At 38.8% G+C, this 16,214-nt stretch overlaps 1 protein-coding gene across 1 annotated transcript in view; it reads right to left on the bottom strand.

Moving 5' to 3' along the window:
* Positions 1 to 5,679: 5,679 nt before the first annotated feature.
* The window catches only part of C5 (complement C5), a 51,938-nt gene continuing 41,403 nt past the window's right edge, over positions 5,680 to 16,214 (bottom strand). Inside the window, exons 32-41 of the mRNA XM_074973689.1 lie at positions 12,768 to 12,849; positions 12,183 to 12,234; positions 11,154 to 11,256; positions 10,534 to 10,608; positions 10,313 to 10,418; positions 10,007 to 10,093; positions 9,542 to 9,631; positions 7,224 to 7,307; positions 6,354 to 6,492; positions 5,680 to 6,065 (exon numbers count right to left, since the gene is read on the bottom strand). Of these exons, the coding sequence (XP_074829790.1) occupies positions 5,936 to 6,065; positions 6,354 to 6,492; positions 7,224 to 7,307; positions 9,542 to 9,631; positions 10,007 to 10,093; positions 10,313 to 10,418; positions 10,534 to 10,608; positions 11,154 to 11,256; positions 12,183 to 12,234; positions 12,768 to 12,849 (948 nt within the window). The 3' untranslated portion in view covers positions 5,680 to 5,935. The remainder of the gene's footprint in view (positions 6,066 to 6,353; positions 6,493 to 7,223; positions 7,308 to 9,541; positions 9,632 to 10,006; positions 10,094 to 10,312; positions 10,419 to 10,533; positions 10,609 to 11,153; positions 11,257 to 12,182; positions 12,235 to 12,767; positions 12,850 to 16,214) is intronic.

Raw genomic sequence — 16,214 nt, forward strand, 5'->3', positions numbered from 1 at the left:
GTGTTAAAAAAATTCACTGCCAAGTAATTTAGATCTAAAATCTGACCCATCCACCACGGGATATCCTGCCTTGAGGAATAACACCTACATTCTATACAGCTTTTCATCAGTAGATCACAGAGCTTTACAAAGGAGGTCAGTATCATTATCCCCATTTTACAATGGGAGAAACTGAGGTTCAGAGAGGTGAAATAACATGTTCAAGGTGACCCAGCAAGTCAGTGGCAAAGCCAAGAATAGAATCCAGGTCACCTAAGTCCCAGTTCAGTGCTGTATCCACTAGGCCAATGATGCTCAGACCACAGAGGTTCAGGAGCCAAATTAGCAATCATCATTACCCAAAAGAGTCAGAGTAGTGAGAATTCATTGTTTCATTTACTATTTTATATATGTTTTCTTGGTTATTCTAAGTATTATTATTTTATCAACTACAATTAGTTAATAACATAGTAAAAGCATCCTGATTTAATTATTAACCAATCACACAGTGTTTTAATATCATGTGTTGCAAAGAGCCACAGGAGACACATTGAAGAGCCACTTGTGGCTCCTGGGGCCACAGTCTGAAGTATCACTGCACTTAGCCATTAAATAACATGGAGGTCTTGCAGTAAAAAAAAAAAAAAAAAAAAAAAAAAAAAGATTCCCCATGCAGGAAAGGTGAAATTTGAAGGATCTAGCACTGTACCATTGAAACAAACAAAAAACCCACCACCTTTGCAGTCTGGCAGGCAATGATCCCAGGAGTCTCAATATTTGTATGTTTTAAAAATCCTTCTGTTTTGAGGGATATTTTTGTTAATATTCTCAAAATATTAACTGCTATTTTTACAGGACCTGCACAAAATAATGTCCTTCTGCTCCCTCTGCTGTTTCTGCTACTGCAACATGCAAAGAAGTCGTGATTCAAAAGCTGTACACATTCTTTTGGACACTGCCACAGACACTGGTGAATAAACAAACAAAATTGCATCATGTTTCTTCAGTAGAACAGAGGAACTCAGGAGAAATCAATATTTTTCAAAAGTAAAAAGAGAAAAATGTTTTTTTTAAGAAAAGCCAACCACACATAGCTGAGAAAAAAGCAATTGGCTGCGTCTCTCCAAAGAGTGACCCAGGTATACAGGATCTGCAACATTTCTACAATCAAGGATCCACCCTCAGGAGTACACTGATTCATTCTTTTCTCTGTTCAAGTACATCAGTAAAATTTAATTCAGCAGGAGTTCTAAATTTTGTTATTGTTATTTAATCAATGCTGTTATCGTGCTAGGAAATATATAAACACAATTGTTGAAAAAATGTCCAGTAAGGATTAATAATACCTAACACAAAATCTGCTCTGTTTAAATACAAGCTGTAGGTAATGTTTTTCCTAATTTTAAAATACAGATTGTTCCCCCGACTCTCCCCACAAATTGATAATATAATCAGCACCATCAAAGAAATAGGATATGCAAGAAGAAAAGAATAATGTAAGAAGTGGTTGAAAGATCTCTATATAATAAATAATAATGTTTAAGGACAACTTACCAAACGGGTTAAGAACTTAAAATCCTAAGCCTATCACCAGCAAGAGGAAACACTAAGTTCAATTTCTCTCTAAGTGGGATTCCCCTACATCACATGTTTGTTTTTTCATTACAAGCAGCATGCCTACTTTTTTTGCCTTTGTTTTGCACTGCTTTCTTTTAATCCTTGTACTAGGCACAATACCAAACCATGAAGAGACCTTTCTTGTCTCAAGCATTCTTCTTTGAGTGCATATCAACTCTAAAATCTGATACGGGATTATGGTTAATAACCTAAACAGTATTTTAATGCTCAGAATAAAAAAAGCCACATTTTATTGAGAAGACTACTCAGAAATATAATGGGCAACTCTGATTTTTTGAAAGTACTATTTTTCTCTATATTAGTTTGCTGTTATTTTAAATGTAACACCTATAAATATGGTGACAGGTTTCAGAGTGATAGCCGTGTTAGTCTGTATCAGCAAAAACAATCATGCATCCGATGAACAATCATGCATCTGATGAAGTGGGTTCTAGCCCACGAAAGCTTATGCCCAAATAAATTTGTTAGTCTCTAATGTGCCACAAGGACTCCTTGTTGTTTTTACCTATAAACATGAGCACACTGATTTTCTTACTTAGTATTTCAGAGCCTGATTTGGATTTGTGCATATATAGGGATAACTGAATATCTGAAGATATCCATGATCAATACTCATCTGTTTAAAGTAAGCAAGAAAACCAGGTTGCAGACTGCCTACTTTCGTTTTATACACAAAACAGGCTTGACAAAATATTCTAAAGTTAATTGATTTAGCCCCTTGAGAGCTTTTTATACTGTTAGTATTAGAGTGGAAAAGTAAAATGAGAGTTAATAATGTGTGAGGCTGTTTTAATCAAAAATAGCTCTCATCTTGTAGCACACCCACAGCATGAACAAAAACATATTAGAAAAAAGCCGCATGACACATCACACATGCTGCAGGTGCTTCTGTCATGTCCAAATCCTACTGGCTGCTGCTGTTTTAAAAAATGTGTTATGCTTCTTGGACGGGTCTGTGAATTCTTCAGTGACCTGTACAATGCTGAACACGCTGTCAACACTTTCCAGATAAGAAATAATAACTAGCTGTGCAGATTCAAAAAGCGTCTAACAAAACAAGACACACAAATCTGCTTGCTAATAATGACATTTTACAGAGCCCCCGTCATTTGCAAAGATCCTAAAGTGCTTTACAAACTACAGTATAGTCACTACACATCTTCAGTGGCGTGAGGTGGCCACTGCTGAACCTAATCAGCAAGCATTCATCGACAGTGTGTGTCATTGTCTGTGTCATGCCGCAGCTGCACAAAGGGCTGTCACGAAGGCCCCAGCGATACTGGTTGGCTGCACAGAGACCTTTCCCGATTCAGAACATGTTCAACAGGGATCATTGGCGACAGGACAGGTCAAAACCAGGTGGACAAACTGTGGGGTCGGCGACAAGGGACTGGTTGGGGATTATAACAGATATCCATTCCTCTTGCCAGAGTGTTTCCGCCCTAACATCCTGGCGTGGCGGATGAGACCATAATTGGTGACGTGACGGCAAACGTGCAGCTGGTGGTTTAAAAAGGTCATTGTGCAGCGGCAGGCTCGGGTTGGCGCGTACTTTCTCCAGTAACTCGTCTGATATGAGGAGGAGCGATATTGCTCAGAACTGGGAGCCATGGGAGTGGCGTCAGACGCAGGGTGCCGGAGATGATGTGCATGGTGGCATGTAACTACATATCCACCAGTTTGGTGTGTGACAATCGACTCCAAACTGGTGCACAGTACTCCGCCACCGAATACGAGGTGGCAAGAGCTGACATCCGCAAAGTTGGAGCACAAGTACCCCATGACGAACCTGCCAATTTGCTAAGAAGGTTGTTATGTGTCTTAACGTCAGCTGCTGTCTTCTTCAGGTGGGCATGATAACTCAGTGTGAGGTCTAAGTTCAGACTGGTTCTACTTCACGCCTCACCTTCTGACCATTCAGATAAACATTCAGTTCTTGGGTTGCACTGGCGTGGTGAAGATGGAACAAACTGGAGACTGTTTTTATGACGCTTGGCTGGAGGCGCCAAGTCTTACAGAAGTCAGCTAACTTTATCATGTCCCGGTTTAAGGTGGCATCAAGCTCGCGAAACGTCCATGCCTGGGTACCGCAACAGATGTCGTCTGCGTAAGTGAACTTTCACGACTGTTGCTGGCAGGTCATTGACGTAAAGTTTGAACTGGTTTGGAGAAAGCACAGAGCCCTGGGGTAATCCATTGCTCTGTTGTCTCCAAGCACTTGTCTTCTCCCCCATATGGACTCTGAACTGCCTATCGCGGAGGAACAGTTCAACAACACCTGTGACCCAAGGTAACAGGACCCGTGATACCTTCACGAGCAGGCCAGTGTGCCATACCATATCGTACACTGCTGTTAGATCAATGAAAACAGTGCCCGTTTTCAAGTTTCTCTGGAAGCCATTTTCAATAAATGTGGTCAGCGCGAGTACTTGGTCGCATGTGCTACGGCCTCGGTGAAAGCTTGCTTGGTCAGGGCTCAGAATTCTCTCCATGTATGGGTAATATGTGCTGTAGGACCAAGCGCTTGAAGCACACTGACAATAATGATACGGAACGATAGCATGATGCTTGACTTGGCTTGACTTCACAATTGAAATGCAGCCAGTCACCTTTCAGGTGCACAGTTGCAGTTGGATGACTATTGGTACACGCACACCATACAGCACAACAGTGGTGTGGGGAACATTTTGACCAAGGACAGCATGTTAACTATTACTCCTACAAAAGGTGTAAACAGAATACTGAATGTTCATGTCGACCATTTGTGTGAAAGATTTTCAAACAGTAAATGGCATGGAATTCAGTTTATATTCCTCAAAAGGATAAAGAGTTAAGTTATTCCTTCCCAGATTTGTACCTAAAGTTCTAGAGAGCCTGCACTTCATATTTCAAATCTAATGCTTATTCCACTAACAGTAAGTATTTCAGTTGAATATTGTCTTCTTCACTTCCTGTTATAATATGTTTTGCAGTGCACTGTTAAAAAAACAGCTGTATTCCACGCAAGAGATGTCTGCAATTCAGTGTTTGGTGAAATGATTCCTATATATACACACGCAGATATTGTGCAAAAGCATTTTATGAGCCTTCAGGCTAACAGACATGATATAATTTATTAAATTAACAAATCCTGATAAGAATTGTTTACTTGAAAAATAAAGCCCAATATCAAATACTGTTACATACAATTAAAACATGACAGTCTCTCTCAAATTAAAAGGCCATTATGCCACTTAGCTTTCTGATATGTAAACACATTTTTTATTATTTACAAATTTTGATGCTTCTACATAAATTCATGTCCCTCAAGCATTAATTTTCACAACTTTCTGGTACGTGATTTCAAAATTTTCCAGTTACTCCCTATCTGACCGTCTGGAAAACCTTAACTGTTACTAACCATTCAGCAGAGAACGTGCTACTCATTTGCTGAGCTAGGTCCTAGATACTGCGAGTGAGATTCTCTGTTCCAACTAAGAGGTGCAGTACAGAATTTACAGGACGGGGGAGGGGTAATTAAGGTGGTTGCATCCTGATTCTGGGCTGCTCAGAGGGCTTGGGCAGTCCGCAGCATATTTTGAACAGCCTTATGACATGTCTTCCACTGTTCCTGCACCAGGGGAATCTTCCCTGGCAGGATCCCGGGCTTTTAGAGCCCCTTTACACTTCACCTAGCATAGTGAGGCTGATGCAGGGGTGAGGAACTTACCCTAGGTACTTAGATAGTATGGTGTGGGACCTGCTATAAAATCTCAGCAGACAGAGAGGTTAGATAGAAATATGTTTAATTTAAAACGTAAACCCATTTTAAATAATTTTATCCCATAAAAAGAGATTGTGTGAGATGTAGCACTGTATATTTTAGTATCAATTTGTATGACAGAATATAAATGAAGAGAAATACAGTTATAAGAACAGTATCTGATAAACAAAAATACAAGGAAAATAAAATTGAGGAAGGATATGTTTTAATAAGATATTGCATTTCAGTGGGTCCAACTGTTTTGGCACAAGGCAATATTTCTCTATTTCTTTTTTTAAAAACGGTGTTCCATTTAATTTCATCTGGCTTTAAAATGTCCTTGCAGTATTTCCGGAAATTTTTCCCTGTCCCACCCTAGCGTCAATGCAAAAAGTTACAATTCTAAAATAATTATCTTATAAAAACAGATGCTGTTAAATATAAGTAAATGAAACATTCCAAGTCAACCTAGCTATGAATGTTAAAGTTTGGAAAGAATTACTAAGCAGCTAAGAATACATTTTTTTAGTGAGACTGAATATGCAATTTTTACTCAACAGAATTCTCCCAAGGAAGTTAACAGCCATTGAGAAAGAGCTCTTCAGAAAATTCTTCCATTGTATCTACAAACTTTTTACAAGATGCACAAGCTGTATTTGAAGGCCACCACTCAATCCAAGTCACAGAGTCTAACGGATACTGGTATCTACACAGACAAAAGAGAAAGCTCATTAGTACATAAGGAGTGAAAAAAAGATAAAAACAAGAGAAAATTCTAATATTAAATGGATTCCTTTGTGCTTAATTTCCTCTGTTTTAAATGTGGACAGCTGAAGAAATGTATTAGCATAAAAACAATGGGTAACACAAAATGGATTAAGCAAGTCCTTAAAATATTGACCAAAGGTGTACAAGCACTTTGCCACTTTTGATGAGAATGAAGCATGTCATGCTCTGGAGAGAGCTCAGCACATTCTGTTAATAATTTACTTACTTGAAACTGAAACCAACTGTTATCTGAAAGGCCTCTTTTCCCATGATCAAATACTGATTTCCTGGATTCAGTTTAACATCAGTACAAGTCTTCTTTTTAACAAAGGTGATTTCAGTGTTTTTTTGGGCAAAAGCCTCTCCTGGAATTGAAGGGAATGCAGTTATTACATTGGAAAATTTCACAGAAAAAATTATTAAAAAAACAGCTGGCTTCAATTTTTTCAGGGCCACACATGTTAATTAGGCATAACATACTGATTTGGTTTTACTATTTATCACAAGAGGGCAAAGCCACGCCATCCATTAGCCACTAACTATGTAACAGGGAAATTCGGATAAATCAAAACATGGATTTTCAGCCCTTTGGAATCAGTCTAGAAACATTAAACAGGTGGCAATCTGACTTCCAAAAACAGCCTTATTCAAACCAAATGTGTTTACCAAGATAACTGCAGATGCAAATGGTAAAACATGAGAAGACATGCAACTCCCACTGAATTGCTCAGCTAAATCTATGCCAACTTTGCTGCATCCAAATTCTACTTTATAAAAGCAAATATTATTGTTTCCTTTCCTTGAACCATTGTCTGCTTGTTTTGCCTGCCTAGATTGTGAGATTCTCAGCACAGGTGCCAGCATAAACAGCAGCAATAATAACAGTTTTAATAAAAGCGTAAATACAGTGAAACTGGTGAAAGACACTAGCTTACAAATATCAACCCAAGAATCTTCAGATTCATAGAGTACAATTATTCTCTACCTTTATTAGGAGACCACTTAGCACTGATTTTTGTCTGCTGATTGAGTGGTCACTGAAGGGAGTCTTCATTGTAAACAAAATAATTAAATACATTACAGTTAGAACTCTCACCTGTTTTATAGAGATCCAGAAGAGTTGCAGTATACTTAATAAAACTACCTTCTTCACTGGAGGACAAGATGTTTACCTTATAGACTATAAAGAAAAAACAACAGTTGCTACTGTTTCAGGCAGAATTCTTCCTTTTGCTTTGCACGACATCCATACTACAGATGGATATTAGGGCCATCCGTAAAATGTATTGTTTGTCAAACTGAAACTCTTATAAAGCTAATCAAATCTCATGTTTCAGCATATCAACTGATTGTCCATGGATGGATGCACACCTAACGTACAGCATTTCACAATGAAGTGCAAGGTCTTTCCCGGTTGTCCTCTGAAGCATCTGGCACTAGCTACTGCCAGAGATAGGCTAATGGACTTAATATACCAGAAAGGTAGTTTCAATGTTCCTAGATATTTTCCAGAAATCAACACAAATACACATATAATGCACCCTAATTCATTAATTAGGAGGGTTTCATTTATTTTTTGTATTACAATGTACTGCTATTATTTTACAAGGACACTGCATGTTTTGCACTAAAGAATGCCAAGCACTTCAAACACACACACACACACACACACACACACTTTTTTAGTCACAATTAAGGTTTTTTATGCTGCAATTCTTTAGACTATTCACATGTCATAGTATTATTCATCCAATGTCATTGCTCTAAAACTGGACTTGATTGTAAGTCTCCATTGCATCTAAATTAATTCAGACCTTGGCTACTCAAAACTATGTCTGAATTTTTAACCAATCATTAACAAACAAGCATTACAACAGTGTTTTTATTAGGCTAATAGTTGAAGTAATTTAAAATTTCTGTAGACATATAGACCCAAAGGACCTGATGTAATAATTTATGCATATTCAAATCCAACGACAAAGGATTAGTGTTGGGGAAAAAAACTGATTGTTTTTGCCAGTAACAGAGAATACATGATTTAACATTTCACTAACACTTGCACAGAACTGTGCTAGCTTCAAGCATATTTATTTTAACATCAATCTAGCACGGATTTCCATAACTGAAGTGGCCAAGATTTTTAAATCTGAGAACTGCCTTATAGAACCATGCTATAGACTAGCAAGAGGGTAAATGACAGGATGGTGTGGTTAGCATATTATCAAAAAAAATACCAATTTCACACGGGTCAGAAGCCATGCTAGAATGCCTCTAGCCTAAAACATGGTTAAAGTCAAAATCCTTAACATGGTTCTGATCCCAACACTGACAAGTCTTTAAAAAACAAAAATATGTTTAAATAACTCTGTGGGACATGTTCCCTCTTTTTGCATTTTGGGGATAACATTTAAAAAGCAAACAACAAAAAACCAAAGTCTATGTGAGAAGAATGTTAGGGATTACATTATCTGCTTTTAACCAACAAATTACAGGAAACTCAATTATATCTGATGCTTTGTTCACAACTTGCCTTACGTGTGCCTAAGTATTAGAACACATTATACAGCACATCAAATAATCACTGTTCAGAGACCCTTACAAAACCCAGAGAAACACAGTGTATGTGTGTGGGCGAGTACATTGTCCTCTGGGATTGGTGTAAAACTGTGCTTCTATTTTTGATTACCATTTTTAATAGGGGAAAGGTTTCTTGCACCCTTTCCTGCCTAGTTTGGCAGGCAAAATGAGAAATCTGTGTGTTGTATAGTTTCAGTTCTAGTGTGATGCTGCTTTTTCACAGGAATGAAACAAGACTATCACAGCCTGTAACAAACCCTCAGCGCTGCAGACATATCTGAAATGGGGTAATTTACTTTGCAAAAGTTAGCTGAAAATAACCAAGGGCTTTGATTTTTAATTCTGAAAAAAATGTGTTTGATTTTAAAGAATACTCAGTGAAAGATATATATTGAGGTCTGTCTTTACCCCAGTAGACCTACAGGCACAGTCTGTGATAAAGTACTGGAACCAATCCTGAGAGGTATTCAGCAGCCTCAATTCCTATTGACTTGAGCAGGAGTTGAGAGGCCTCAGATCTTCTTAAGAGACAGGCAGCTCTTCAAAGATTGGGACCATTAACTCTATGTAATTTCCACAGACATTGCCTTTGTCTAGGTTGAATTATTTTAATTTGCAGGCACTAATAGGGGTATGTTCACCTCTATGAGTACATGTTGTTGTTAACAAGAGTCACATGCCTCCAATGTTCTTATAGGTATATTGAAAAATGCTGCATCTCTCAAAGCAACATATATAAAAATATAAAAAGGTGCACCCTGTAGCATCACATCATCACTCGTCACACAGTGTTCATTTGTTTTTCAAAGTAATATGTACTGATCATTCATATCTTACCATATGCAATGACTTGCTGGCATGCAGCTTCTCTCCTCCTATCAGCAGTTATTGTCAGATCTAATTTCTTTTGCATTTGACTGCATTCCGCTATGTTTAGTGAAAGAGATATGACGTTAATGCTAGGAAGCAACATCAGCACAAGCCCTCTTTTAAAGTATAATTAATTTCTATTTGCTCATGGCAATCTGTAACACAGAAGCAACAGAGCTAAGCTACTCAATTCCCATTTAGTCCACAAAATTAAAGTCAATAAGAGTTGTGCAGCTAAATTCCATACATCTTTTTTTAAAGTTTAGAATGTAATGAATGTTTAATTTATTGCAAAGGCAAAATTTGCTGTTCTGAAATAGAATATATAGCTCCTTTCACTGCTATGTAGTGCTCTCATCCACAAGGATCCCAAAGCATTAAGCTGTATTCTCCAACTAACTGCAACAGAATGGCATTTTTCGCTAAGTTTACCTTCCATGCATTTGCACTCAGCTCCTTCACACAGCCTCAGAAGTTTGTCATTTCCAAAAGGGTTATAAAATATGGTGCATTGTTTATCTACAGAATTGAACAGGAAAAAATAAATGCATGTAGAAGTTGAATTCCAAGAGAGTACCATCCAGACCTCTTCAGCCAGAAAGATGGTGACTGTGACATAAGCCTTAATATAATGTAGATTAAAAGTTGTGAAAAAGGGAGAAACTGTTAGTTTCTTAACAGGATTCAAAGAATCTTCTGAGAGCAAAAGATGTGAATTTGAAGAACTGGAACACATACCTGGTGCATGATATTCATACACAGTGAATGTGGCAGGGCTCCGCATTCCAACACGGTAAATCTCCCCTATTCGGAACGCAACACACATGAATTTATTAGCTGGCACCTGTTTGAAGGATGCATGAATTAGAAAGACACCAAAAGGAAGCTCTGTGTTACCAAAGAAATAAAATAGTGCTTCCAATTGTGAATAATCATAGGAAATAAAAAAGACGATCTACCGATTCTATCTGTAGAACAATATGTCCATCTTTTATCTCATAATTGGTTATCAACTGATCAACTCCACTTGCAAGCTAGGGGGGAAAAAAGAGAAAGGTTTTTAATCAGCTAATTTAAAAGATTTTACATGGTCTTCCATAAAAGTTTTATGCTTATTGGTTTTAGCATGGTTTTGAGGAGTAAAACATTTTCTACAAATGGATCTTCAGTTACTTTAGTATTGCCATGTGATCCTAGTCATGAACAATTCCATACTTTAAGGGAACTGTTCTATCATCCCCTTGGGATAAAAACAACAACAACAACAACAATTAGACATCTACTAAAACTATGAAATCTCAACATTCTTGAACTTTGGTGAAGTCTGAGTCCAGATCCAAAGTTCATATTTGTCTCCCATTTTTCTAGGGCATTGACTCCCATTGACTTAACTAGATAAGGCCCATAATGGGCAAAACCCAGACTCTAGACTCAGGTACACGATTCCAATTAGTATGAGAAAAATGCGTTGCAATAAGATAGAGACAATGCTGAAAATCTGTGCTACTACCATAAAAAGATATAAAGCAGAAGGACAATAAATACTGTAGGTAAAGGTAAAATTTTCTTTAATATTTACAGTAGATAAATCTTCTGTATTTGCTTCCAGTCCGCTAACCAAAGTTATATCCATCACTACATGGGAAGACCCTGACTGTGGTTCTCTCTCACTAGGCTTGTACCTAAAATGGACAAAAAAATTAATATAGATAGAACCAAAACTTAGAACTTAGAGCACGGTCCTCAGAAAAACCTCTGGGCAAATTCTACTCATTCTTATGCCATTGTAAATCCATAACAACTTCACTGACTTCAGCTGACTTACTCCAGATTTACACCAATAAAATCAATAGAGAGGAGGGTGAGAAAACCTGGATTTGTGCTGGAAATGGCCCAACTTGATGATCACTTTAGATAAGCTATTACCAGCAGGAGAGTGGGGTGGGAGGAGGTATTGTTTCATGGTCTCTGTGTATATAATGTCTTCTGCAGTTTCCACAGTATGCATCCGATGAAGTGAGCTGTAGCTCACGAAAGCTCATGCTCAAATAAATTGGTTAGTCTCTAAGGTGCCACAAGTACTCCTTTTCTTTTTAAGTATTATTTACATTACAGTAGTGGCCACAGACTCAATCCAAACATAAAATTAAGAGTTCCTAACCCAGAGAGCTTACAATCTTTGACCCTGATCCTGCACATGCTTACACACATGCACATAAAAAGGGGTAGAAAGAGGGAAACAAGGGTCACAGCAGTAGTAACACAAGGTGGCAATTATTAGCAAGTGGATGACGAATATTTTAATCTCTTTTTTCCTTCTAACTTTGTTTTTCAAAAGTGCGGGAAATTAATTATAAATGCATATGCTAAAGTAAGTTAAGGCTACAGTTTTGAACATTCAGAAAACAGTAAATGCACAAGTAACCTCTTCATAGTAACCGTTGGCACTGATCCAATGACTTAAGTGCCAGCTGGGAATGGGAAATCCTGTGTAGGGCAGAGCTAGGAACCCAGGAAGTTTAGAGTTTGGATTAAATTTAAAAGATACCTAGACACGTAAAATATTGAAAAGCTCAGATATGTCACTGAAAAAATCAATTGAACTTACTTTGCGCAAGCTTCTAAACGTTCAGGTTGGTTATCATCTTTTCTTCTTTCACCTTTTGTATGTTAAATAGAACACATAATTTATAGCTCTTCAGAAGCAGCTGTCCAGACCACAGCATACTTATATGAATGGGTTCTCATGAACTATTTTCATATTCAGGAGACAAATACTTTTCAGAAATTTTTTCAGCCAATTTTTAATGGGAACCTATGTTTTATTCATGAACAAACAACATAATTTTTCATTTATACCTTAGCCAAAATTTTAATTTTTATAAACTGAACCAGCAAAGCACTTATCCATCTGCTTAAGTAAATGAAACTCACACGGGTTAACTTAAGTGCACGGTACTTGCAGAATTGAACCCACTGACCTCCACTCCCAGATCCTTCTTCTGCAAGATAACAGCTGTGCACTGTTAAATTAACAGCTATGAATGACATCAAAAATTGATTGGGGTGAAGGTAAAGTTATGTGCACGGGATAATACTGACCACTTTGTTAATCAAGATGCATTTTCCTGTACAGTCCTGATTAATTTAAAAAAGAAAAACATGTTTTTAAAAGTCACCACTAACTCTTTACCTTTATCTGTCAATACATTAACCTTCAACTCAAAGTCACATGTCTCCTCAGAAGTACTGAATTTATGATATACAGTCCTCACCTATAAATGTACAAATAGACAATTAACAGAAAACATGCACAGCAAACAATTCTCAAAATTGATAAACAGGTGTTCACATTTGGACATGATCAAAGGCAGACAGTCATATGCAGAATTAGATGTCAGTGTCTGGGGGCTTATTTGAACCTTGGAAATTAAGTTTGTCAGGGTCACAAACCTTACCACACATAGGTAAGCTTTGGCTGTTATTGCATCCAGAGAAGCCCCTATGAAATCAAACCACTGTAATGTACTGCAATCAAAGTAGACTTTTTGATGTTGAGTTGAAGACCTAACCTGTGGAATAGGTGTTTTGTACTGTGGAAGGAACTTCATCATACAACGGGCCCTTGAGCAGCCAATCATTGAGGTAAAGGAAGATGATCACACCTAGTTGCCATAAATGAACGGCTACTACCTGCCATGACCTTTGAGAACATTCCGGGGCAGGGGAGGACAAAAGGAAGCACTCTCTACTGGTTGTGAATCTGGTCAACTGTAAAATGAAGAAACCTCTTGAGACGGGTGAATTGTGATGTGAAAATATACATCCTGAAGGTCAAGGACTGCGAACCAGTACCCAGAATCCAGTGACAGAATTATAGCTGAGAGAGTCACCATCCTGAAATTCTTTAATTTCACAAAGGTGTTTATGAGTCTGAGATATAATATTGGTCTCCATCCCACATTCTTTCTGGGGACCAGACAATACTTTGAATAGAATCCCTTCCCCTTGTACTGGGCTGGAACTGTTTCTATGGCCCCTATGCATATGAGACAGATGACTTCCTGTCTCAGCAAATGATCCTAAGACAGATCTCTGAGAAGAGGAGGAGGACAAGGAGGGGTGGGACAGGAAGGAATGGAGGTAAAATAGATGGAGCAACCTGAGGTTACAACTTCCAGAATCCATTTGTCCAATGTAATTTGTTCCTATGCAGGTAATATGTGAAAGTCCAGCTCTGAAGAGTGGGAGGTGGGTAGGCTGGGGCAACTGAAGATTCACAAAGCGAAGATGTTCTAGATCTCTGACCAAGCCATCAAAATTGACATTTGGTCTAAGACAATGATTGGGTAGTGATAGCAATCATGGTAGGAGGTCTTTTCTTTTGAAAGCTTGACCTCTTTTTAGGTGGTTCTGTAGATCTGCGATAGGTAGAAAATTGAACCAGTCACTATCTTTGTGTCGTTTGAGAGCTACTAAATTTCCTCTTATTTGGCAGGTGTGTAAATGCCAAGATCTGAGTGTGGCTCTAAAGTCCTTCAAGGTATGAACAGATTCATCTGTGGATTCACAAAAGAGTTTCAGTCCATCGATGGGGAGGTCATCCACAGTGTTTTGGATGTCCCTAGGAAATCTGGACATTTACAGCCAAGACACTCAATGCACGATGATGTCAGTGGAGACATATTGAGCTGCAGTGTTGGCTGCATCTAGAGAAGCTTGAAATGACACCCTTGCTAAAAGCTGACCCTCTGTTATGACGGCCTGGAACTGTTCTCAAAGTTCTTCAAGAAGTTTTTCAATAAAATTGTTGAATGTACTGAAGTTAGCATGGTTGTATTTCACCATCAGACCTTGATAATTTGTGATCCTGAACTGCATGGTCACTGAGGAGTACCTCTTGTGCCCGAAGAGACTGAGACGTTTCTGGTCTTTATTGTAAGGGATTGCTTGCCATGTTCATTGACAGCTTCCACAACTAAAGAATTTGGTGGCGGGTGAGAGAACAAATATTCTGAATTTCTTGCTAGGACATAATATTTCTGCCCATTTATAGTAGGTGGTGCTGTGGCAGGAGTCTGCCATATGGTCTTAGCAGGTTCTGGTAGAGCTTCATTCACAGGTAGTGACACTGTCCAGAGGTGGTGTAAAATATCCAAAAGCATATGTTGTGACTCTTGAGCCTCCTCCAAAGGAATCTGGAGTGAATCAGAAATGCATTTCATCAGCTCCTAGAACTGGTTGAAGTTATCCATTGAAGAAGGTGGTGGAGGCATTACAGCCTAATTAAGCGATGATGGTATGTTTGAGGTGTCACTTTCTTGTCTGCTCTGGCCTCTTGTTCCTCAAAGATTCCTCTTGGGGTTGAGGAGGACTCAATGGAGCAGAAAAATATATATCCTTATGCTCATCATCGGAGTAGCTAGGAGCTCTTGAAAACTGCTGGCAATACAGAACTCAAAGTCCCAATATGAGTATTGCGGGGAACCGTAATGTAAAGGAGGCAGCATCCAGTGTTGGTCATACCAGTGAGAAGAAGCTCAAAATTGTTTCTCCCTTGCAACTTCCCTCTCAGAATGATTAATCAGGGGGATATCTCTTCTATGGTAGGCAGGAAATCCCTGGATGGAGATCTGGGAATCACAGAAATCATCCTCAAAATAGTCCAGTGGGGGCAGACAATGAAGGTGAAGCTAGATGTCTGTCCAATGTGAGAGGTACCAGAGAGCTGGGAGTCACTGGTGAAAGATAATGTCTTGGTGACTCAACAGATCACAGTAACAACAAAGGTTCAGTCCCCATTAGCAATGGAGACGCCAGTTCCTCTGAAACAAAAAGGTTCCTGAAGTTTCTTGTGGTAACAGGTGTATCTGAGCCAAGGTTGAGTGAGGCCCTACAACAACTGGCTTCAATACCAAGGTTGGCGACTGCTTTGATGGTGCCTGTCTAGAAGATGGGTGTTGGCACCGGAGGCGCCGATTGCTTCAGAGATGCATATCTAGTGGACGGCGTCAGTACTGGAGATGTTGATGGCTTTTGGCACACTGGCATAGCAGTCTGGGATACCAGTTTGCGGACCAAGGTGGACGTTTCCAGTTTCCTAGAATCAAAGTGCTTGGGGTTCATAGCCTTCCCAGCTTCCTAGAAGCAGTGTACTTACATTCTCTGCTGGAATTATCATGTCTTATTGGCACCAATATCAATACTGAAGCATGCTTAGTATTGCATCTCTTGAAGAGCTTGAAGAGTTTGATGAGCTCCCAGTAGCAGAGCATAATCTTGGAGCCTCAAAGGTACTCTCTCTGGGACCAAAGGTCTCTGAAACAGTCATTCTCTGAGGTGACTGAGATTTCTCTGGAAAGGGCTCTGGTGGGAGATACAGAACTCCTCTTCTTTGGAGCCTGTTGGTACCTTTGGCGCCTTTATCCTGTGAAGATCCCAGCACATGAGATATGGAGGTCAATGGGGCACTAAGTACACTTGAAGGCCAGTGTACAAGGGGTCCTCTGAACCAAGATCTGATGCTGGTCTTAGGGCTTGCTCCATCATAAGTAATCTAAATTTGATTTCTCTAGATCTGATTTTCTCTATATTTTCTCTAGATCTGCTCTTTAAAAAAAGTGCAGATCTTACACTTTGC

This window comes from Natator depressus, chromosome 16 (genome assembly GCF_965152275.1).
Source record: "Natator depressus isolate rNatDep1 chromosome 16, rNatDep2.hap1, whole genome shotgun sequence".
Classification (NCBI taxonomy): Eukaryota; Metazoa; Chordata; order Testudines; family Cheloniidae; genus Natator; species Natator depressus.